General features: G+C 33.6%; 1 protein-coding gene across 5 annotated transcripts in view; it reads right to left on the bottom strand.

The window, feature by feature from the left end:
* Positions 1-4,578: 4,578 nt before the first annotated feature.
* LOC134256522 (zwei Ig domain protein zig-8-like) overlaps positions 4,579-26,677 on the bottom strand; it is a 56,815-nt gene continuing 34,716 nt past the window's right edge. For 4 of the 5 annotated variants that reach the window (XM_062739175.1, XM_062739176.1, XM_062739179.1 and 1 more), the window contains exons 3-9: positions 11,833-11,963; positions 9,941-10,151; positions 8,649-8,675; positions 8,385-8,408; positions 6,866-7,156; positions 6,208-6,249; positions 4,579-5,731 (exon numbers count right to left, since the gene is read on the bottom strand). In XM_062739175.1, coding sequence (XP_062595159.1) covers positions 5,598-5,731; positions 6,208-6,249; positions 6,866-7,156; positions 8,385-8,408; positions 8,649-8,675; positions 9,941-10,151; positions 11,833-11,963 — 860 coding nt within the window. In that variant the 3' untranslated portion in view covers positions 4,579-5,597. The remainder of the gene's footprint in view (positions 5,732-6,207; positions 6,250-6,865; positions 7,157-8,384; positions 8,409-8,648; positions 8,676-9,940; positions 10,152-11,832; positions 11,964-26,677) is intronic. The other variant, XM_062739180.1, reaches the window with a different exon arrangement.

Here is a 26,677-nt window from a genome sequence, read left to right as displayed (position 1 = left end):
ATGACTTAAAGCAATATGAGCTGCATTTTTGAAAATTTTATTTTGCAGGTAAAATATGCTGTTATGATTAATTTGTATGTAATCTAAACCCTTTTGATCAATAAGCCCAAAAAAGTTTTTAAAATGTTTCAGAAGAAATATTTCTGTACGACCCAATATACAGTATTATACAAGAAATCATTATTGTACAGGACGACAGTAATTCAATTTTACTTCAATCAAAGCTAATAAAAAACTTTCCATTGCAAATATGAACAACAGAAGCTTATAAATGTTTTATTTTTCTGTAATTGAAATAGTTAATAATATATTTGCAACAAAATTTTCCGATGTCAAACATGCAGCTCATATTGCTTTAATAAATAAACAAGAGGCCCATGGGCCACATCGCTCACCTGAGAGGCTTTGACCATTCCGTTCTTTACCAGATTTCCCCCTTGTAATACATATTGTGACCCCATACTATCCCACTGATCATAATTTATACAATTTGAAATCTACACTAATATAGGCTGCTTTGATTCCCCATTGTTAAACTTTGATTCCCCATTGTGGCCCCGCCCTATCCCCGGGGGTCATGATTAGAACAATTCAGAATCTACACTACCCCAGGATGCGTCCACATAAGTTTCAGCTTTTCTGGCCCAGTGGTACTTAAGAAGAAGATTTTCAAAAATTTTTCCCATATATTTCTATGTAAAAATTTGATTCCCCATTGTGGCCCTGCCCTACCCCCGGGAGTCATGATTAGAACAATTCAGAATCTACACTACCCCAGGATGCTTCCACCTAAGTTTCAGCTTTTCTGGCCCAATGGTTCTTAAGTAGAAGATTTTCAAAGATTTTTCCCATATATTTCTATGTAAAACTTTGATTCCCCATTGTGGCCCTGCCCTACCCCCGGGAGTCATGATTAGAACAATTCAGAATCTACACTACCCCAGGATGCTTCCACATAAGTTTCAGCTTTTCTGGCCCAGTGGTTCTTGAGAAGAAGATTTTCAAAAATTTTTCTTATATATTTCTATGTAAAACTTTGATTCCATATTGTGGCCCCACCCAACCTCTGGGGGTCATGATTTGAACAATATAAATTCTACACTACCCCAGAATGCTTCCACATAAGTTTCAGCTTTTCTGGCCCAGTGGTTTTTGAGAAGATTTTCAAAGATTTTTCATAAATATTTCTATGTAAAATTTTTATTCCCCATTGTGGCCCCGCCCTACCCCCGGGGTCATGATTTGAACAATTTAAAATCTACACTACCCCAGGATGCTTCCACGAAAGTTTCAGCTTTTCTGGCCCAGTGGTTCTTGAGAAGATTTTTTAATGACCCCACCCTATTTTTGTCTTTTCTTGATTATCTCCCCTTTTGAGGGGACTTGGTCCTTCATTTTAACAATTTAAATTTCCCTTTACCCACGGATGCTTTGTACCAAGTTTGGTCAAAATTGGCCCAGTGGTTCTTGAGAAGAAGTCGAAAATGTGAAAAGTTTACAGACGGACAGACAGACAGACAGAAGGACGGATGGACGGACGACGGACAAAATGTGATCAGAAAAGCTCACTTGAGACTTCGGCTCAGGTGAGCTAAAAATGACTTGGCGATTAAAACAAGGAAAAATTGTTTGCAAGTGTAAAAGGGCAAAAATAACACTTGGTGAAAATTTGTTTTATAAATAAAATGTAAAGAAAATAAGCCTGAATATGAGCTTGAAAACATCATTCTTAAACATCACCTGGCCCCAAGTTGAAAATGAGAAACCCTTACCCCAAACTTGGACACCTAATTATTTTTGCAGAACAACTTAATCATTTTGCAAGAGATGAAAGGGTTGCTGCATAAAGAGTTTTTGGTACCAGGTTTTTGTAGAGTGAAAAACGACGTTTCTCGATCCCCTAAACGGCCCTATTATAAAAATGAAATTTCCAAAAATTGCATTTACAGATCCCGACAATTATCGTCCAAAATAACATGTGGGATAGATTGAATATAGTACAATTCTCAGTCATCCTTAGACTTGCAGTAAGGCGTTGCATTCTCGGCGCTACGTAATTTGCGTCTCTCAAATGGCGAATAGATTCTCATTGATTAAGAAATTAATTACATTGAGAACTTTATATTTGTTGTTGACAACAATGACACGGCTTAAGCCCCACCTCTTTGCCGTACAAGCGCTGTTATTGGATATTTACTACAATCGTTGATATTCGCCCGAATTCTATCCCTTGTATATTTCAATAGTGAATGAAAGCTGTGTAAATTTTTGACGCTAATTATGTAACGTCGAGAATGCCACGCCTAACTGAAAGTCCATGGATAACAGAGAATTGTACTGTTTTGAGTATTCTGTAGATGTTCAGTAAGATTCTGAAAGAAACAAATATTTAAAAAATAAAATATATCGAGAAAAAAAAATATATATAAAAAATTGCATACATGTATTTAAAAAAAAAATGCACCTGCTTTATTCTGTACTTTTAGTGAAAACTATCATTGATCAACGTAAAGAATTTTTTCTAGATAAATATTTTTATTCAGTATTTGTTATAAGTGGTAATTTCTATCAGTTAATCAATGATATACATAAATTTATACACTGTAAAAGTTTCAACTTTATTTAAACCACATAGATTTGGGGCTATTGTAAAAATAAATTTTTGGACAAGTTGACCTTGATGAAACCTTTAAAAAATTTTCCAATATTATTCTAATTGTCAAAGTCTGATCATTTCTTTAGTGCATATAAACAACAACCATGACTCTGCTTTATTATGACTACGATCGAATTTTGATCGGGTGTGGCATACAGAATATTGCGAATTAGAGGAAATGGAGAAGCATAGTAATCACTCCAGCTTTTAAGTTAAAATATTTTTATTGGTTATAAAACTGAAAAGGTAATCTTATGTTAAGATTTTATCTAGGATTCAATCTTTTTAATCTTCTAGTATTCGTGGTTATGTTTTAATCATGTTACCGCCTATTGGGTTGTTTATCTTGCAGTGTAATCCTTCCGAAATGTTATTCATGTCATTCGACGTATATGTTCTTTATAAATTCATCCGCAACAACTATCATGTTTTTCTTGTGATTAAATGAACACAGTATCTTTGTTTTTTAACAGAATTAATTATATTTACAATTGATGAAATTCTGATTTCAAGATTTCATTCATTGTGAACATTTTCAAAGAAACTGATGTATTGCTATTGTTATTTTCTTTCGCGGATGCATCAACTAACACATTCGGTCGCGTAAATGATTTCAATCGTATGCCAGCTAGATGACATTCGAGCTATCTCTCGATGCCATAAAAAAGAAAATATTCGAGATAAGGTAGCTATATCTAACATAATGTTAGGTATACTTAGTTTATTTTTCAAAAGAAAATAAAATGTAGGAACCACCAACAGTATTAATCTTTACATATTCCAAGGGGAAAAGATAACCAACTAAATTTTCCATGACAAAATAATTTTTCTGGGAAAAACCATCATCGATTCTTATTTTTTTTTTTTAGAATATTTCTGAATTTATATTAGCGTTTCCAATGAGAACATCAGTGAGTCTAATCTTCACATCATATTTCCCAAAACAGAAAGATCGGGATTAAATTTAAACTGTGTTTTCCTTTATTTTTATGAATTCTCCATATGGTCACATCTACATATTGATTTCATTATTTACTTATAACTAATGCAAACAAATAAAAGAATCAACAAGTGTGTTGCAAAAGTAGAAACACGAAACCCACATCGCTCACCTGAGTAATTATGGCCCTTCTTCTCAGAAGTCATGAATTGACAAACTTGAATCTTTGCCTTCTGAGGTATGTATATATGACAAATTAAGGATTTGCTATTCTTGAAAAGATATTTCAAGTGTATTTCTATTGCCGAATATGAGTCCATCCTACCCCTGGAGTCATGATTTTAACAAACATAAATTAACACCATCTGTAAATATTTATATACAAGCATGACATCATGATTTTGCTGCTCCTAGGATCGAGCATATTTTCAAAGATTTTTTTTTTTCAATGTTCTACTTTGATTGCTCATTTTGGCCCTACCTTGCCCCCAGGGATCATGATTTGGATAAACTTGAATATACAATACATGAGGATGTTTTTATATAAATATGACTGAATATGAGTGGCTTTGCTATTCCTGATAAGACTTTTCTTATGTATATACCCCAAGTATTTTCGCATATAGTGGCCCCATTCTACCCCAAACGGTCATGATTTAAATAAACCAATTTAATATTATATATTGTATTAACAATGGCCGAGAATCATTTTATATGGTGTAAATATGAATAATCATGACATTGTTGTTCCTAGGAGAAAATATTTTCAGATTTTTTTTTCTATATACACCCATGAAAAACTTTGCGGTTCTACCAACGGTGACCCCACCCTTCCCCGGAAGTCATGCTTTGAACAAATTTGAATCCTCACTCTATCGGAAAGTTTAATATACGTGTTTCATCTTTTTTGGTCGAGTGGTTATTAAGGTCTTTAAATATCCCCACCCACTTTCACTTTTTACCATTTCTAATTATCTTCCCTTGCAAGAGATTTAAAAACCTGCCCTTTATCCATGATACTCCGTGTCAATTTTGGCTGAAACTGGCCATGTGATTCTGGACAGGAAGATAAAATTATAAGAACTGTACAACAGCGCGACGGACAAATTTTGATCAGATAAGTTCATTCGAGCCTTTGGCTCAGATAAGCAAAAAGATATTCTGTGACACATTTTGATGCAGCATTTTCAGCAAACAGAAAAAAATGTCATAAAAGTAAATGAGATGCCACTTTATGTAATTAACAAAAGACGATAGACTTCAGTCATGAACAAGAAAATCATTCGTATTACTTAACTATCAAAATTATATGAAAAAAATATTGTTAAACCGTCCTTCATTAAAATAAAATATATCTCGACTCTATTGGGAAATAAATGGTTAAGTGGCCAAGTTTTTTTTACCCCTCCCCCCTCCAGTACAAAATTTCCTCTATACAGGAATTCCCTTATAGACGATGAATTAAAAGCATAAATACTGTACAGTTATGAAGTTCAAGGATGACAACCAATCTGATTGCTATCATTCTTAACAGCGTGTTGAGATAATGTTTAATAATACAACAACTAAAGACTGGCATATGCACAGATGGAATGACTTTTTTGTCTCTTATAAAAATGCACATTGTAACAACGGTAATTAATAATTTCAATAAAAGTGGTAAAATGAATGACGGAAAATCAAGGATGAAATATTGCACGCGAGATTTACTGAAATGAAATACAATCCATGTTGAATTTTAATATCACAATCTACCACTGCCTTCACTCGATCTGGTGCTGCTCTTGTCCATCGTCCGAGAGAGTCACATTAACTACAAACTCCAATCATTGTCTCTCAGTCGAACTTGAGTACGATAAAACCGCCAAAATTAAGACGACCACAGAAAAGTCTGCCTCGTTTTCACTATTGTCAGTCTCGAACTAGATTCAAAATTGGGTCTTTACATTCATGAAAGACCTGGGTAGGAAACATTTTCTTCGCGGGCAAATCTGTGCCGATTCACCTAGGTAGATAGATATATATGGAGTATAATGTTGAAATTAACACAAAAGTAGGTAAATACATTGTTAATGATGAACACTTATTGTCAGTCTGTTCTGCAACATGTCGGTCGTTCCTATCATCTCTTTTGCCTGCAAACAAAAGAAAATACTCCACTAAAATATTCAGTATATATAACTTCACCTGAGAATAAGACAGGGATGCCGCTACTAATTTTACTAAACCAAAATGTTCTTTATATACATAATAAATTTTCAATTAATAAAAAAAAAAAACTATCAAAAATACAGATATTGAGCTACTTGATTAACTACAACACCAATTAAAAGACATCTTGATCCTTTTTTTTGTGCTATGTAGAACGTGCACCAATCGACTCCTCTTTTATTCCGGAAGTTTAATTTCAATAAGCACTGACTGAAGCTAATAAAACAGCAGATTTACAAATACTAGTTATATACTGCATGTGCCTCAGCTGCAACTGTCATCAAATATTTCATCTTTAAATTCCAACTTCAACGACAAGTTTACTTAATTAAAGAGAATTATATTTTAAAGTTTTAAGAATCTGACAGAGCTTGATGTAAGAATTTTAATTATTATTTACCTCCAGTTGCTATCACTGCTCTTATTCTATTATTACTCGTTGCTGAAAAAGAAATTTCTGAATAATCACGATGACTTGCTTAGTAACGTATACCTGCCAATCAACATGATAATGTTAACACTACATTAATGAAATGTCATTTGAACAGAAAATAAAACGCAAGAGTGTATATAAAAAAGAACTTAATACTCTATTAGGTTACAGGTGATTGCAAATTTATCTCATTCTATGGTTATTTAGGAAAAAATGCAGTAAGTTGAGCCAAACCGAATAATTTGCATGCATTTTTTGTTCATTTACACAGAAATTTTTCCTCAGTATTCGGAATTCATTAGAACACATTAGGTAGAATGTGCGTGTGCATGACAAGTTTTCTCTCGAGTAGTCGAGTACGCCTTCAAATTTCTCTAACACACTCAATAGGCCAAAAGTACAATAGATCAGTCAGAAAAATACTGCGTAAAAATCAAACTCTTTTGTGCAAATGATATAAAATATGCGCAAATTAAAACACGGGTAGCCAGGAACAAATAAACTGGGAACAAAAGATAAGGAAAGGGTAACTTATCGAGAAGTCTTTTACATCAAATTCAACAATCAAAAGTACCAGTAATTATCAAATATAAAACATGAGTATTATGCTAAATTTAATACATACCATTAATTACTTGTACGGTGTGGCTTTTAATTATTCCGTCAGTACTTCTACATATATAGATTCCCGAATGTTTCATTTTGCTGCGTTCAATTTCTAACGTACTGATGAGCGTCCTCGTTTCCGGACTGTGGAATTTTGTGATAAGTATTTCCTCTTCAACACTGCTTTGAATTTTGAGTCCGTCAAAAAACCAGTCGACGTCTTCCGGTGCGTGTTTTACCCCTGTGGCGTTGCAGGAAAGTTTAACGGGGTCGCCTTGGTCTACAAACTCGGTTCCGGTCAGAGTCATGGCTGAAATATTACATTAAACTGGATTCATTACGTCTTCATAGACAAAGGATCTTCGAGGTGAGTGAACAACAAAAAAGTGTCCTTTGAATAAATGTGACATTCATCTAACCTTACCCCCCCCCCCCCCCCCCCAATATGACCTTGACCTCAGTCCTGACAAAAATCTTTTCCATTGAATCAATATTTTTGGTACATGTGCTACTGATACATGAAATAATTTTATGTTTATTTTTTTTATAATTAAGTACCAACCACAAACACTCAGAAAAAAGCTAAAAGCGGCTCTGGATGGTACGACCCTACTGGGAAATGTTCATTTCAATGTGGTCGTTGTTCGCAGACAATTTCATATCTTACTCAATTACTGATCAAAGCACATCGAGAGGAAACTTTCTATTCCATGCTAAATTCACTTGGCATCCAAATACACAAGTTAACTCATTTGTCTTTTATATAATTCAAACCAATAGCAAAACATGCAAAAAATAAAGCATAATAATCCAGTAGAAGAGAATGGAGCTAATAGCAAACAACAGTCAATAGAAAATGGTCTTTCAAACTGTAAAAATTTATTTTTATTATTTACTCGTCTAAATTTTGCCCACAGAAATGTACACACACAAAAATGGTTAATTTCATAGGCAGATGCAATGATTATAGTAGGACCAAAATTTGCTGTAACCGTAAATCGTACTTACAGATATGAATAAGTTATTTGAAAACATTGGCAAACTATAAAATGTTATATATATTTGACATCAAAGTGAAGTGTGCATTACATTGTCTGACTGTCATATTATACTCGTACAAGCAATATGTTCTGAAATTACAAAATTTTGTGTTTGTCCTCTCCCAAAACTGAATGCCACTTAAATAAGATACAGGTATATTAGTATGTTATTTTATTATATGTACACTTTTTTATGTCAGATATTAAATTTGCAACTATTACGTGAGTATGAGAGAGAGAGAGAGAGAGAGAGAGAGAGAGAGAGAGAGAGAGAGAGTCACACCAAGAAACTGTCTCTAACTGTTCTCGCTAATAATATCAAGTTTGTTCCCCATCTGCTTCGATTTTTTAAGTTACGATGGAAAATTAAAGAAATACTATTTTTCTATATGCTTTTCATATAGTTTAAATATATGAGTCTGATGGTGATATATATGTGAGGTTGAAATGTGAGTCCTTTGTATGTTCAATATAATTACTACTCTTTTAATTAAGTACCTGGTTTGGATGCTCTTGGTGAAGCTGTAAGCAATGAGAAAATACTTATTAAATGAATACATAATGAGTAGGATAATTTAAATTGAAAATAATAGATGAATAAAGAGAGAGGCAAACTTAAATAAGCAGAATTGAAGCAAACTATCCCGAGGCATTATACATATATACATACAAAAAAGGGTTTTCACAAATAAGCAGACTTGGAAAAATATTTTATAAATTACAATATGTCGCTTTAATGAAAATAATTTTTCTCAAACTTACATGAATAAGTTGGCTTTACAGGTGGATCTGAAAAAAATAGTGAGCAGTAAATTGTAGCAATTATTAAAGTTCTCCTAAGATTCACATAGAAAATGCTTGAAACACACAGAAAGTATGTTCAGATTTAAAAGTTAGAGAACATGATTTCTCCCACATAGTAGAAATTATGGCTGGGTATTAACCAGAAATTTCGTATTGCGATATTTTTAACTATATTGCGATATATATTGCAATATTTTCAACGTTATTTTCTTATGATATTAACTTTAATTTACATGAAGAACATACATAACTATGAAGAGTTAGCAGAAGAAAAAAAAATATTGTTGATTTTATTAAAGCTATGCTCTGAAATACACCAAAACTAGCGTCTTTCTTACTGTTTGGCTTTTTAACAACTCTTTTTATATTTATTTTTAATGATAAAATTCCTTAGTTTAAGCACTTTGCCGATATATCGATATTACGAAAACGTATTGCAATACGATATTTTTTGTCATTGTATTGCAATACATGTATACCAAAATATCGATATTTTTGCCCAGCCCTAGTAGAAACATAATCTCATCGGGGAGGATGGGGCTGAGATGAGAAATGTGCTGATAGAGTTATTGAAGCATAGCCAAACAATACTAGGTCAGAACTATGTTTTGTTTAAAAAATCAGCGAAATCTTAAACATCGGAAAACTGTTAGAATACTAATATCCTATTCAGTCAATTAGAGCAATATGAGCTGTATTTTTGAAAATTTTATTTTGCTATTAAAATGTGTTATTATGATAATATAACTTAAACCTTTATGATCAATTAGACTAAAAATAAAATAAAGCAGACGAAAGACTTCTATTTACAATCCAATATACAGTTTTATATAAGAAATCATTATTGTACAGAACAACAATAATGTAATTTTGATTTAATTGAAGCTTATATATAGTTCTTCCATCGCAAATATGAACAACAGAAGTTTATTAACGTTATTTTTTTTTCTATCATTGGAATAGTTATTTACAAGTTTGCAACAAAAAATTTTGACATCAAATTTGCAGCTCATATTGCTTTAAATGATTAAAATTCACACACTGAATAGCAATCTAATTAAAATCAGATGCTCGATCCGCTCCTTTATTTTTTTTTATGGTCGCAACACCTCGTGTAGCGACTATAAAAAAATAAAGGAGCGGATCGAGAATCTGATTTTAATCAGATTGCACTGAATAGCTACAGAAATGTATATTCTTAATTTTCGTCAAATTTGACGTGAACAGGCTCTTTCTTTAAAATAACTTACCGATTACATTCAATGTAACTTCAATGCTCATATCTTCCCGCGTGCTAACTTGACATTCGAAAACTCCGGCGTGGTGTCGCTGTACGTTTTTGATAACGAGGTCGTAATGGGGACTGTTGGCGGGATGGCTGACGCTGTATGCTCCACTCCCAATATACACGAAGGTACCCACTGTAATCACATGCTTCTGGTTTCTATTTTTCCAAATTACCTGTGAAAGATAGAGAAATATTTTACAAATATAGCACTGTTTATGATATATTTGAATTTCATTTAAAAACGTAAAAAAGGAAATACATGTACTAGTCTTGTCTAACGCTTGTTGTTTTTAATAATTTGAAAACTGTTATATTGCATACTTGGTTTATCGCTCACTGTTCTTGTATGACAAAATCATGCAAAAACGACAACAATATAACGGCCCTATAGAAATCTGGGGGTAGGGGTGGGGGTGCCCTATAACAACAAATATACAGATAATAATTTATTGGACTTTGGTCCTTTGGGTATATAAAGCTCTTTACATTTAGTATTCTATACAAGATGTAGAGAAAAGAGGTATCTGTTAGCTTTGAAATTCCTTTGAAATATCTAAAGCAGCCCTTGAAGTTATGTTTTCATTTTAATCTGACAAAATCATTTAGCTGAATAATAATAATACAAAAAATACTTGCTATGGATAAGAACTTTTTATGTGATTTAAATCATGAAAAGGAGGATACTTTTGTTAAGATTTATCAAATTCCGATCTTTTTTGTATCTTACAAAATCATTTATAGATCTAGAGTAGGCGAGAACGACTTGAGCGGTAAAATTGGTGTTGTGTGTGTATAGAGTGGTGCTCTATGTATAAAGATTTTCATTTGAGACCGAATAATCGTACTTTGGATCCGAAGGATTGAGAACAAAGTTAACATCATTGAACGATGGAAAGTCTATATAAAGAGAGATGATTTGCAAAAATTAAATATGTACTTAAGAACCAAGTGTCTTTATTATTTCCTGAGGAAGACGAGATACCGTAACACGTTCATCACTATCGGAAATCAATGATGTGTGAAACAGATTTGATAAAGCTTATTAAAAACAGATAGATCATTCAATCGACTTGTTGGGGATTTTATTGTTTTATGTGACAGGTTCAATTGATTTCAGTTTTCTCTGAAACATGTGTTGCATGAAAGAAGTGAACAGAAAGGAAAACATTCACCTTTTTCATTGAGATTTACAGAATTCCCAATCACAATATTTTTTTATACTAATGATCCAATTGATACTGCCAATTTCTTGCGTGATGAGAATGCACTACTATCCTACTAACAAATGAAGTTTTATTTTCAAATGAAAGCTTACTTTTCATTAATTCTTGGAACTAGCATGACCTCATTCGATTGCAGCCCGCTAGTAAATTTAGGATATAAAACTTGCCGCCATTCATTTTTAAATAGATCCTAAAACATTGCACATGTACATCTCCATATCTTTGATCTCTCCTCTGATAAAGATTTACACATATATTGCTCTTCTTTCTGTATGCAAGATCATAAAACCAAACCCAGACGCGAAAATGGCCATGTTGCATTCTTGCAACAATATATAATGTAAGATTAATTTGCATAACAAAGTTTGACATTAATATAGATATTATAACAATTATCCATAAATTCCAGCTTTCTTGCTAATACCTCAACATTGCTGTCCATTAATTTGAATTCCCGTGCCCAGTATAACAACCCAAGGCTATCGATTTCAATGAAAGTTGGTATCCTAGGCAGGGGAATTGAAATTCTGCGTAATCCTTAAAAATTACTTTCTGGAGACCATTTATTGACAAACCACAACACAAAACCAGGTGTAGATACACTAGAATGCATATTCTTGATGAGACGTACCTCTTTTGTTCCAAGATTTTCCACCGAGCACTGTAACAGCGCCGTTTCACCCACGTGGTACGTAACGTTACGCTTGGTTGGGTTGAAAGACGGGTGACGGGCTGAAGAGCTTTGAAAACCATGAAACTGAGCTGTAAAGAGAGGGAAAATACGTATAGAGAAAAAAGAAAAGAACGAAATTCTGCTTTATCAAAAATGTCCTTTCCTTTTTATTAATTACCACGTTACGTTAAACTACCCTTTGTATGCCTCATAACATTATACTATCCTCTATAGAGCAAGCTACGTAATACTACCTTCTATAAAGTACGTTACCTTAAACTACCCTCTGAAGACCACGTTATTAACCAGCCTCTATGAACCACGTTACGTTATACTACCCTATGTAGACCACATAAAGTTATAAAACCCTCTATAGACCACGTTACGTTAAACTACCCTCAGTAGACCACGTTACTTTATACCACCCTCTGTAGACCACGTTACGTTATACCATCCTCTGTAGACCATGTTACGTGATACTATCCTCTGTAGACCACGTTACGTTATACTATTCTCTGTAGACCATGTTATGTTATACCACCCTCTGCAGACCATGTTACGTTATACTATCCTCTGTAGACCACGTTACGTTATACCACCCTCTGTAGCCCATGTAAAGTTATACCACCCTCTGTAGACCATGTTAGGTTATACTATCCTCTGTAGATCACGTTACGTTATACTATACTCAGTAGACCACGTTACGTTATACTATCATCTGTAGACCATGTTAGGTTATACCACCCTCTGTATACCACGTTACGTTTAACTATCCTCTGTCGATGTTATGTTAAACTATCTTCTGTAGACCACGTTACATTATACTATCCTCTGTAGACCATGTTACGTTATACCACCCTCTGTAGACTACGTTACATTATAACACCCTCTGTAGACCATGTTACGTTATACCACCCTCTGTAGACCACGTAAAGTTATACCACCCTCTGTAGACCACGTTACGTTATACCACCCTCTGTAGACCACGTTACATTATACCACCCTCTGTAGACCATGTTACGTTAACTATCCTCTGTAGACCACGTTACATTATACTATCCTCTGTAGACCATGTTACGTTATACTATCCTCTGTAGACCACGTTACTTTATACTACCCTCTGTAGACCACGTTACATTTTACAACCCTCTGTAGACACATAACGTGATACTAGCCTCTGTAGACCACGTTACGTTATACTATTCTCTGTAGACCACGTTACGTTATACTATCCTCTGTAGACCACGTTACGTTAAACTATCCTATGTAGACCATGTTACGTTATACTATCCTCAGTAGACCACGTTACGTTATACCACCCTCTGTAGACCACTTTACGTTATACCATCCTCTGTAGACCACGTTACGTTATACTATCCCCTGTAGACCACGTTACGTTATACCACCCTCTGTAGACCATGTTACGTTATACTATCCTCTGTAGACCACGTTACGTTATACCACCCTCTGTAGACCACGTTACTTTATATTACCCTCTGTAGACCACGTTACATTATACCACCCTCTGTAGACACATAACGTGATACTAGCCTCTGTAGACCACGTTACGTTATACTATTCTCTGTAGACCACGTTACGTTATACTATCCTCTGTAGACCACGTTACGTTAAACTATCCTTTGTAGACCATGTTACGTTATACTATCCTCTGTAGACCACGTTACGTTATACCACCCTCTGTAGACCACTTTACGTTATACCATCCTCTGTAGACCACGCTACGTTATACTATCCTCTGTAGACCACGTTAAGTTATACTATCCTCTGTAGACCACGTTACATTATACTATCCTCTGTAGACCACGTTACGTTATACCACCCTCTGTAGACCATGTTACGTTATACTATCCTCTGTAGACCACGTTACGTTATACTATCCTCTGTAGACCACGTTACATTACTAGTTTGAATATAAGTTACTAACAATTCGCGTTTTTTACAGCGTGAACTGCCCCAGCTCGTGTTTTACCAGTATAACTTAGGATATCTATTACATTCATTCCTTATAATTTAAATTTCCACATTCATTATATACATCTCCATTCTATTTCCACGACAATTTTCCTTCAAGAATGGCTTCAAATTGAACATAGTTTAAAAGTAACGTCAAGCGGAGTCTCATTGTGATGTAGGCAACTTATGTTACAAAGTACGATATGAACTAATTCTTTTATCCAATCAAATGACGTATTACAACCAAAATTAAATTATTTTTACATGTACAACATAAACAAATTCCTTATTTGGATTTTTTGTTACAATGTACAAAGAAACGATTGGGTGACTCTCTCTTCAACTGAAATTACCGTTCACTGGTGTTGTCAACAATAATTTGGCAGGGGTTATGATAGTTGATTTTAAAGAGGTTTTAGAAAAATTCAAGTAAATACTGCCATGATAAAAAAATATGACCTGCAATCCATGGCCGAGTTATGAACTGCAGCGCTTTGGTCAAATAACGAGCAGCAGATGATAGCCACTGAGTATGTCAAGTAAGTCGATCCTTACCGCATAAAAAACTGAGATACTCCAAGAAAACCCCGACATTAATTAAGGAAACAGTTGTTATTGATTAATTTACTATTGGTTTGATCGTTCATAAGTGTATACCATCGCGACTAATTCACCTCTATTAAAAAAAATCTTGATAAATAGGCCACAAGATCAAGGTATTTTTCCCTAAAATTCCTTGACTGACAGTTTTGTTATTAATCCTGACATAAAGAATTTGGTATTCCCGAGGAAGATTATTTTTTATCTCCTATAACATTCACGCATTTCTTTTTATAAGAACACAGTCTGGTTCAAAATACATTATAATCAATTGACATACTGCTTTGTTATAGCACTTTTATTAAATAAGTCTTTGACTTACGAATTAAAAAAATATATAGAAGTGTGGTCAGTGTGTCATCTTAAATGTGATCATCTAATGTACATGGCTTCTAGATCCACACAACATGTTGGATTCAAATTCTCACTGCCCCGTCAGTCCCAATAGTACGCTCTCCTGACTACTTGTAGGCTAGTATAGTATCAAAACAGCATCTTATCTACAGAGTACAGTTTTGTCTTAATTAATCACTGTCTGTTAAATTGCCGTTCTCCCAAAGGAGAAAAAAGGGCGGGAAATTTCCGTAACCTTTTTAATTCTACCTATATAGTGCACTAGGGAATAGTTTTCTACGATTGTAAAAGAAAAAAAAAATGTTAAGGATTTCTTTCCTGATTGACGTGCTACAACTCAAGACTGTTTTAATATATATTAAAATATATAGAATGTATATGATAATAAGGGATTTAACGACTGCATACCATAAAGGTATAATGATAATGATAATAATAATAATAACTAGATGCGTTCTTGTTGCTAGGGCAACAAGTAGGTCTTCCGACCAACTTTTCTTTAGAGTTCTATGCTGCGTCATGCCATGAAATAGATTTCAGAATGTATTTTTTCGTTTACGTTCATTTACAGTAGTTTCTCAACACAAATCGTGATTGTTCCAGGTATTTCACAAAATATCTCCAAATATAGCTTTTAAAAATCGGCAAAATGTTCCACACATGTTATAAAAGAGTGAAAAGTAATTTGCAACTGAAAAAAGACAAAAAGAAAGAAAAAATTTGGAGAACGCCCCGAGCGGGATTCGAACCCCCGACAGTAAGACAAAGTTTGGTTTGAACATATCTTTACAATAAACGCACGCATTAAAAAAATGAAAACATATATAGATATCTTTGAAGACGCTCTATAAACCCTGTAAATCCAAAAGAAAAATATTGAAAAACAAAAAAGTTGAAAAATTGGACTTTTTGAATTCACTTCCGTTTACGACCGGAAGTAGGAACGACAAAAAATGAAGGACGTTCGGCACATCTACATTTGATGTTCTTTCATGTCCATAAGTTTCAATGTCATATCTTTAGCCGTTTTCGAGAAAAGTAGTGTACAAAAATCCATTTAAAAAATACAAATTTCCCCAAAAATCGCGAACGGAAGAAAATTTTGAAAAAATGAAAAACACGTCTTGAGATATTAACCTGGTGCATCTTTCCTGTAAAAATCTTTGAAATCCGTACAGTCACAGCTGAGATATCACCATAAAAATGAAAAAAAGAATAATAATAATAATAATAATAATAATAGGAAACCGACGGAAAACAATAAGGTCTTCCGAAGGAAGTCGGAAGACCTTAATAATAATACTTTATTTAAAGAGGGTGACTCAATTAGTGCGAGCACTATTCTTCCTTGAGGCCCTCCATAAAAATACATACATAATACATAATGATAAATAGTACATTCAACAATGTTATATATTATACTTTCATGTAAATTACTTGAATCTGATTCGTCGAGAAACATTCGTTAAAAAACGCTATTACCCGCTGAATAATGAAGCCACGCCCTCCTGCGTAGCAACAGTCAACATTGCTTGACGAAGGGTAATATTCTAAAAAATAGCGACTGCGCAGAATATATGCGCGCACGGTTCATTGTTATACTGTATGTATTTGTATAAAACATTCAGTATAATATAATAAATATTGCATGGAGTTGAGTGTAACATTGAAACAACATACAATAGTAATAATAATACATGCCTTATTTCATTAATAATACAATCCACAGATATACAACTATATAACAATTTAAGTTGAACGTTGGTCTATTATAAATTTTCTTGACTTGATTTTAAAATTCTGAAGCGATGAAGACATTCTTACACTTAAAGGTAAATTGTTCCACAATACTGCACCCGAATATTGAAAGGTATGCTAGTAAGCGAAAAATCTATATAATTACCAATTGAAAAAAATCATGGGTTCTCTGTTACTTGGATTCTTAATGCTTGGAGTCCAACTACCATGATATAATTTTGAATTTACGAGTATAAAGTGGTGGTAAAATGAAAATAAACGAAAACAGAGTTTTTTCGTAGCGTTTGTGTTCGTGTCTCAGAGAAAAGGGTAACATTTAGAATACAAGAAACAGAAGGAAATTTTTCCTTTTCTATACTTGTATAAATACCACACATACAAAAGGAAAAATAATGAAAAGAAAAGTCTGGTAAAGGCAAATTGGGCCACTGTATGACAAATGGATCTAGATAAAAAGAGATTTTCTCCTCTAGAACAACTCTTATTTGATTCCAATTAAATATTACATGATATTAAATTACAACGGACTATCAAATATAGCTGATTGAAATAGGAGATGTCGTCCATTTTGCTTTAAGCATGGTCTTAGAAGTATTCGATTTTGTCTCTACCAATCAAATTATCACTGTGTTCGAATCAGATACTGTCTAACATTACGCAATATAAATCATGAATCTACTTCAAAGTTATTTACAGAATTTTTAAGTTTGATATGATTTTAATCTTGAAATAATATGAAAACAATGGAGAAAATCAGAATTTCACAAGCTTAGTGTTCTTACTTCGTGATGACAGGGCTGTCTGGAAGTTAATATGACGCAGAAAAGACCGGCGTCAAAACCAGAATTCTGTTTAATAAGTAAACAAGATTTGGTAAATGGTAGTTGGAGTCATATTATAAAATAAGTTGTTTGTTGTGAATATTTATTTTCTGATATGCATTTTATAATATTTTTATCACCAAAGTTCCTGCTATCAACATTTCAAGGGCTGTAATCTCTTTTGTCCCAGGGCCACTTGTTTCAGAATGGTACCTATGTAAAGTGGTTAAAATATTTTGTCATCTCAGTGTACAACAAGAGGCCCAGGGGACCACATCGCTTACCTGAGCACATAGGTTAGGAAAAGGCAGAAAATCAATCAGTCCAGTGTTGAAAAGTATAGATATGACCAATCACGGCTTCGCTGTCCTCAAGAAGATTTTAAAGGATTTTTTTCCAATGTTTCCTATGTAAAACTTTGATCACACATTATGCCCCTTACCCCGGGGATCATGATTTGAACGAACTTGGATCGACGCTACCAGAGGATGCTTCCATATAAATATAACCGATCAATGCTTTGCTGTTCTTGAGAAGATATTTCCTATGTATTCCTATGTAAAACTTATATCACCCATTGTGGCCCCACCGTACCGCTGGGGGTCATGATATGAACAAACTTGAATCTATACTACCTGAAGATGCTTCCATGTATATGTAAACGTGACTAATCATGGCTTTGTTGTTCCTGGGATTTTTAAATGATGCTATAAATTTTTCGTGATATCTTAAGTATCTTCCCTTGGAAGAAGGGGTGCCGTGGCTCTTCATTTGAACAAACTTGAATCCCCTTTACCCAAAGATATTTTGTGGCAAGTTTGTTTGAAATTGGCCCAGCGGTTCTTGAAAAGAAGATGAAAACGTGAAAAGTTTACGACGACAGACACCGGACAAATTTCGATCAGAAAAGCTCACTTGAGCCTTCGGCTCAGGTGAGCTAAAAACCATTGCAATCTAAAAACAACTGCATTCTCAACACTTCTTCTTAATTATATACTAGTATGTAATTTTACAAACACGCACGTAAGAGGTATTAACCTCATCGGTGCCGCACACATAGAAGAGTCTCCTATCGCATTACAATGATTGTCGTCTTTATACCATCCCCATTCCCCCCACTTAATTAATATATAAGCTACTGAAATGCTGCTTGGCTCTGCATGATAGTGTTGATGTATTACTGTTTATGACATATGTCTTCTACAAACTCCGATGATAATATCCATTGACATTTCCCGACAAAGTCAGTAACATATTGATCCACGTGCACTGATTGGGTTAAAACACGACAGGAGTGTACCTCCTCACGACTCAGCCTTTGTATGAACATACTGTATACATCTCTCGATATAATCATTGTTTTTCCCAAAGATCATTATGGTTATTCTCAAGGGTATGCTAATTACTTTCACATGTAATCTCCAAGGAAACCACAAATTATAGACGGGCTTGCTTTCATTTGGCTAAGTGTCTGACTGAGCCAGGATTGCACAAGTTACAGGTGCATTATATTTTGGTCATTTTGTGACCCCGAAATCAAACCTATATTAATCCGCGTGCAATTGAAAAGTACGTCTTTACGTGCTTGATGTTTTTTTTTCTCGAGTAACAATTTACTCTGGCTGTTTTAAAAAGCATGAAATGATTGTGTCCACATTTTATCATTAAAAATCCTATTCCTGATCTGTTTTTGGATTTGTCAACAAAACACAACACGAATATGTAATCATTTTAAGTAACAACTATCTAATAAATTGGGGAATGATTTGAATTAAGTCGTATGAAGCACAAACATCGGTCCGTTTAATACGAACAACACACCGGTATACTACATGTATATATAATACATGTAGTCCCATTTGGCATGCAATGAAAACGGAGATAGGGTTAATATGCACTCTTATTTTTCCAAGTACACACAAAGTACTTGTCAGAACTAATCCTAGCTCATAATATTCTACTATCAAGTATTTGAAATTTACACTATAGAGATTAGTACATATTTTGTTATATTATACTTTCATGTGAATTACTTGAATCTGATTCGTCGAGAAACATTTGTTAAAAAAACACTATTACCCGCTGAATAATGAAGCCACGCCCACCTGCGTAGCAACAGTCAACGTTGCTTGACGACGGGTGATATTCTAAAAAAACAGCGACTGCGCAGAGTATATGCGCGCACGGTTCATTGTTATATGTATTTGTATAAAACATTCAGTATAATATAATAAATATTGCATGTAGTTGAGTTTTCAATGTTACACTCAACTACATGCAATACTTATATACTACTTCATGTATATACATGATAACGATATATGAAAAAAACCTTTACCAATATTAATCGGTACATTATTTTAATCTGCATGTACTTTGTTAAAGAGAATAGATGAAATTAAGATGAAATTGAAAGTTATTTTTAAAAATATTTATATGCACAATGCTATGTTAATGTCATTGATAAAGCCAAACGCTCAATGCATTTTGCAATGCGAATTTGATCCCGTCACACTCGCTGAAATTCCTCCAAATAAATTGGAACAAAGCCTTTCAATAATAATTGAATAATTCATAATCACATACAGTTTTGCTAACAATATAAAACGTAATTCTAGACAATCGTTTGGGGATGATTCCCTCGTGAGCATTAAGATTTTTTTTTGAAAGAGAGAATGAAAAGAGATCGAGAATTAGATACATTTAATATTCCAGCAAAGCCTTTAGAGCGAAAGCTTTCGGCTAAATTATACATGTGACACTTCTATTGTAGTCGAAATAAAGGCATAATTAAGAATGGATACTTATGTTTATTGATTTAGATTGAGAATCTATAGATTAAAGAATCGGAATGAGGTACAAAACTGCCGAATCAACTTTTACCTAAACCTGAAAATTAGACCATAAACTGTCACTTTTTTTTTTCAAAAGAAATCGAATTTATCAATAAATTAAAATTAATTTCAGCACCCCTTGAGACAAATCTCGACAAAAATAGTTATCTCTCTTATGAGAGGGTCAATCAATATCGAGTCTCTGGTATTTTTGTAAGACTTAACTGTAGGAGCAGAATTTTTTTTGGCGATTTGATTTCCAAAATTTAAAACTATAGCTTATTTCGGTAGCTGATATAGGTAATGACTTTTTTAGTCATGCATGTTGAAGCCGATAAAGGAAATGACATCAGGTTCATGTGGCAAACTGAAAACGTGCTCCATCTTCATCAGGACAATATATGGTATAAAGGTTAGCAGTTTTCTTCGTCACGAAGGGTTCAAGGTCATAGACATCGCCTTTATTCAAGTACCGGGAGAGGGGGAGGGGGGACTTCTATATTCCCTGGACCTTCACCGTTAAAGCGTATGTTACATAGATTTACTAATTTGATCAAAATAATTTGAGACTCCTCTGATTTAATCTAGGTTAATTTTTACAAATACAAAGGTCAATATGGAAAATGAAACATTAGATCATCATATTTAAACCCCTTATCCAAAACCACTTGATTTTCTTTTACTTGAGAGAATATAGTGTAAATGCTTTTATCCCCTAAACGATCAAAACCCTCCGTTATATCAATAACCTAGCTAAACGTATCATTGGCTCGTATGAGGACTGGTTATGAGTGCCTTCATGAAAATAATTCTATATAATCTTTTACTTAAAGTGGAAAATGTTTTACTACTACGGTCAAGAATCTGGTATATACATCGGCTTTATGATAAACTTCTCTGATAAATACTCAGTATTCTAAGCAATGAAGGGGGCGATTCTTATACTTCACAGTTTATTACGTTTGAGGCATATATCTAATCCAATGAAAAGTCGTTCGAAACCTCTATTCGCCTCTTCATTCATTTAAAAATCGAACAACTACATATATTTTTGTTTTACTTTTAAAGATTTGAGGAATATGTATCCATTACTACCAAAACACAATTATATGGTTCAAAAATTAAAGTAACGTAGATTCATATGAAACCTATATTAAATCTCTCAATATTATTAATTTCTTTTTCAGAGATATCAGTTTATATAAATAGTTTTTATGTTCAATTTTGAAAACTACTGAATGATAAAGGACCACTCTTTCCAAGACTTTCTGGTCCTTTGGCAATAAAGCGAGGAAAACAATATAATGGAAATTGTGCAACAAAGGGGACAAAGGGGAAAAAGCAAGGGGCCACAACGACGGGGGAAGGAGTAATGAACGCCCCATATTTCTGCGCTGAGGCATATTCTCTCCATCTCATTGTCATCTCAAAGGCCATGGAGCAATAATGTTTTTTAAAAAATTGCAGTTATGCGAAATTAAAGTTTATTTTCCCCCAGGGAATTCCCTTATTGTCAAATCATACACAGCAAACCAAAATATGAGCACAATCTCATTCCTGTGGATAAGTATAGAAAATGGAGATCAGGGAAAAATAAACTTACAATGTGTGTAAATTGTTATCTAAATTAAGGAAAAGGGAAAGAAGACATTGTTTTACTTATTAGATAATAAATATGTACGTTCTTATGCCTAGATTTTTTTTTGCCTCCCGCTTTCGCGAAAGCAAGTGGTCATTAAATCTCATTCGTCAGTCCGTCTATCCGTCAGTCTGTCCGTCCGTCCGTCCGTCACAAAAACTTTAACCTTGCCCATAACTTTTGATGAAGAGAAGCTATGACTTTCATATTTCACATGTGTATTCCTGTGACAAGACCTTTCTTTCGGTACCACCAAATTTGACCTTTTGACCTTGGAGTTTGACCTACTTTTACAAAAAAATTCCGAACTTTTACGTTAGCCATAACTTTTGAATGGTGCTAGGACTTTCATATTTCACATATGTATTTTTTGTGGCAAGGCCTTTCATTGGATACCAACAACCTTGACCTATTGACCTTGACCTTGGAGATTTCTGTACTTGTGAAAAAACTTTAGCCTTGGCCATAACTTTTGAACGGTAAGGGAAAGGGCTTTCATACTTCACATATTTAATCTCGTGAGAAGACCTTTCATTGAATACAAAGAACTTTGGCCCTTTGACCTTGGAGTTAAACTTACTTTAAAAAAAAACAAACCTTGACCATAACTTTTAAAGGGTTAGGGGTAAGGCTTACTTGTTTCACATATTTAATCCTTGTGACAGGATCTTTCATTGGATATCAAGAATGACCTTGACCTTGGAGTTTAATAAAAAAAAATGTAGGTAAGAATACATTAAATTTGCATTTAAGAAAAGTTTAATCTTCGCTATGTTGCCATACGGGGCATCATGCAGTGTTTCACAAACACATCTTGTTCCTTATCTTGAGAAGAGATAGGGCTTTCATATTTGACATGTTTATTACCTGTGACAAGATATTTCCAAGCATGCTATGATTTGTGACCCATTGACCTTGACCTTCACAACTGACCTTATTTTACAAAAAAAAAATCCAACTTTAGTGATAATTTCTAAACGACATATGATAGGGCGTTCATATTTGACACAATATGTCATAAAAAATGACATCTCACCCACAAAGACACCGAAAGCGGGGGACCACAATTCTTTGAATCTGCTTGTTAACTTAAAATAAGAAACTTTTTATAACTTTTGATATTTTGCCCATGTCTCAAGGAAATTCATCGAAAGACGTGCCAATTTTTAGCTCTATCATCCGACTTTATTTAAGTCCCATTAAATCTAATATTTTTAAGCAATTCAATGCGACTTTGTTATTGAGCAATTGAGGTTTGACATGTGATAAGCTATTTATTAGGTATTAGGTATGAGAACTTCGCTGTGACTTTTAAAAGCATGCAACGAACAGTTTAAACAATATATATACATATGATTAAAATGTTTTGATCCAAGTTTCAATGACAAGAGGCTTAAGAGGCAAAAACGCTCACATGAGGCCTATTGGCCCTGTTGCATCTCATCAGCAGGTGTTTTAAAATTTTCCCTTTTAATTTTATATTTCCAAAAAAAAATCCAAATTGTAGACAAAATGCTGAGAATATGTTTAAGAGAAAGATTTTCCCCGTATCTTCCTTTGTAAAACTTTGATCATTTGTAGACAATCTTACTCCAAGGACCATTATTTGAACACACTTGGAGAGCTATAATACCACCCATAGAAATATTTATTGCGCATAAAAAATTTCCATGGGTTCTGGATTTGTTTCTCAAAAATTCTTACCTTAACTGCACAAAATCTTGCTTTTGGAAAAAAATCCTTAAATTACATTAATTTTCTAAGGCAAAATTTATTCAAAGTACTCAATAGAAGGGGAAACAGGCATCAAATGCCCATCAAACCCCCCTCCCTATATACTAACTTGAAAACTACAAAAACTTCTATTTCGACAGTACGTGAAGGAGGGGGTGTCCCTATATCTGCACAAACTTAAATCCCCTCCACGCAAGGATGCTTTATGGCAAGTTTAATTAAAATTAATCAGTGATTCTCGGGAGGAATTCGAAAATGTAAAAAGTAAACATACGACAAACAGACAGACGGACGACTGAAATTATAGTGTTCAATCAGAAGAACTCACTTCGCTGAGCTAAAGAATTCCAAATGCCACAAAAATATTTGTTCATAAATCAAGCAATTTTAAAGCAGGAGATAATTGATACAATCTTGATAGTACCTTAAGCTGTGAGAGTATTTCAAAAATTGCATAATATCTTTGTGATTGCCAAGTGAAAAAGGCGGCAAGTGGGAGTGCGCCGTATACTTTAGTTTCGTCGAAAGCTATTGAAACCATATTACCTTCTCCGAGAAAAAAACACACATTTAGCGGAAGCAAGTATCCATTAAAACATTGTTTTCTAATGTTTTCGTAATCTTCAAAGAAGTTTATAGAAAACCTATTTGTTTTCTTGTTTAAAGATATTAAACAATCTTTTAGAAAACCAGTTTCTTTGTTAAATTGATTGTTAAGTTGAAGTGTTTTGTTGCAGATCGTGTGTCTTCTATTTAACTAGTAACTGCAATAGTAACAATTTGAATAGAAAATATAGCAAATTAACTTTAATTTTGTCAAACAAAGTGAATATGTTTGACAGCTATTTTGTACCTAATTTTTTTTTAAGTTTCTCGAAATATCGATGCACTAAAAACCTGATTAAAGCTACTTGCTACTCACTTTGTTTCTTCAAAGATCATGAAGATAGATGCTAATTTTTGTAAATATAAATAAAAAAAATAAATCTACGGCATTTTTTAAGTACACTAAAGTGATTTTAAGAAAGAATAACGACTACTTTGCGAATTTTGAACATCACAGGGAATGAATAATTAGCTAACATTTTAGAAATTTGACCTGTGCATTATTTTCAACCCAAAATAAGCCCAAAGATATACACCAATTTCAATCTTCCAATTCCCTATCCCCTACAGTAAAAAAAATAAAGCACTTCATGTGAACTATAAAATAGATTTTTTTAAGCAAAGGTAAATGCTAAATGAATACACTGAATAATGATAAAGTTACTATGAGAGAGAGAGAGAGAGAGAGAGAGAGAGAGAGAGAGAGAGAGAGAGAGAGAGAGCAAAAATAACGCAATAGTCAATTTAAAGCAATATGAGCTGCATTTTAGAGAAATTTATTTTGATGGCAAAATGTATTATAATGATGAATTTGTATTGAATTTAAACCCTAAGATCAATAGGACCAAAGTTTTGAAATGTTTCATCCTAAATATTTTTGTACTATCAAACATATAATATTATATAAGAAATAAATATTGTACAGGACGACAATAAAATCAAAGCTTATAAAAAACTCTTTCATCGCAAATATGAAAAACAGAAGTTTATAAATATTCTAGTTTTCTTTCATTTAAATAGTTAATTACAAATTTGCTACAAATTTTTCCCATGTCAAACATGCAGCTCATATTGCTTTAAATATTTGATCATCAATCAGAATCTTTGAATACGATCATTTTACCTAACCAAGAAATTTATTTTATTAAACCTGTTTAGCTGGTCGCCTGCGAAGATTTGGGAGTGGTCTCTACAGCCTTATCAATAAATACATGAAACACTTGTTACAGATGGGACTCCTCATCCACAACGACGCCATGTACATACGAACCCTATGAATGCTCACAAAATTATTGTTGGATATTAACATCATCAGGGGTGCAGCAAATAACGAGGGGCATATGATTAACAGACAGCGTCACCTCTCAGCTTATATGTATCTATGTATAAACCAACTGTATTAGACAATTTAATATGTATACAGAAAGCTGTTTTACTGGCTATACTGGACGCCGCAAGTAATATACTGACAGATCTTCCGTCAAACATTCTACTTCTGCTTAAAATTTCCACAGGAACAAGTTTCCATTCTCTGCTTTTTCGTGCATATATATAAATTTTGACTCATTTGTTAAGCGAGTTTAATGAAAACCTTCCTTTTATCCCTTTGGTACACAATGCGTCAGTCGGCGATACCTGATAACTGTTTTTGGTAAGTTGCGTATTATTCCAATAAAAAAAGAACAAATTTTAATTTTTATTACATATTTGAAATGTTTACATTTAGAAACTGTTTTTAAGGTTTTCTGTACCGGTGTACCAGATACTAATGCATATATCGCTAACAAACAGAGGTATTTATATCCGTGTGTCATTCAAGTATCAGATTTATACAGTTGTGAACAAGCAAGGACATACAACCCTTTGGTGATATATATAACAGCCCCATATTCGTCACCACCTGTACATTAATACGACAAAAAATCCTCAATAGCAGGGTGTTGATAACAGTCAAAGAAACACCGTCATCCGGCCTTTGATATCACTGAATGCACCCTAGTTCTTGTAATTTTATGCCAACAAAGTGGCAGGATGATAACTTCAACAACCCCATATGTATGTGTTTGTTGCATGTAAAAAGTAAATCTGGAGACACGTACGGCCGAGATTCTGTGTTCTCGACTATATATTACTTATTTATATATTATTACTCTGAGCAGGGATTTTGTAAGTTCAAAAAGTAGATCTCACAATAAACAACAATAATCAATTATTCAGCAATCAAGGAAAATACTAGTATTTTTTTGTGGAAATGATATTTTCAAATAAAATAATACAACAAATATACCCAACTCTTTGTTTGAAAATTCATTTGGAACAGTTGGAATATACATGTATGTATCCAGCGAAATGAACGGGAACTACAAAAAAAGATTTATTTTACATGAGCATCTCTGATATTTAGAAATATCCACATGGAGTGCACATCATTAAAATCTTTGTAATTTATTGTTAAATTCCATTTTTAGGCTGTGAGCTCAAAA

Source organism: Saccostrea cucullata, unplaced genomic scaffold, assembly GCF_032062105.1.
Source record: "Saccostrea cucullata isolate Sc308-1 unplaced genomic scaffold, CSIRO_AGI_Scuc_v1 ctg90, whole genome shotgun sequence".
Classification (NCBI taxonomy): domain Eukaryota; kingdom Metazoa; phylum Mollusca; class Bivalvia; order Ostreida; family Ostreidae; genus Saccostrea; species Saccostrea cuccullata.
This window is presented reverse-complemented; position numbering and strand designations above follow the sequence as displayed.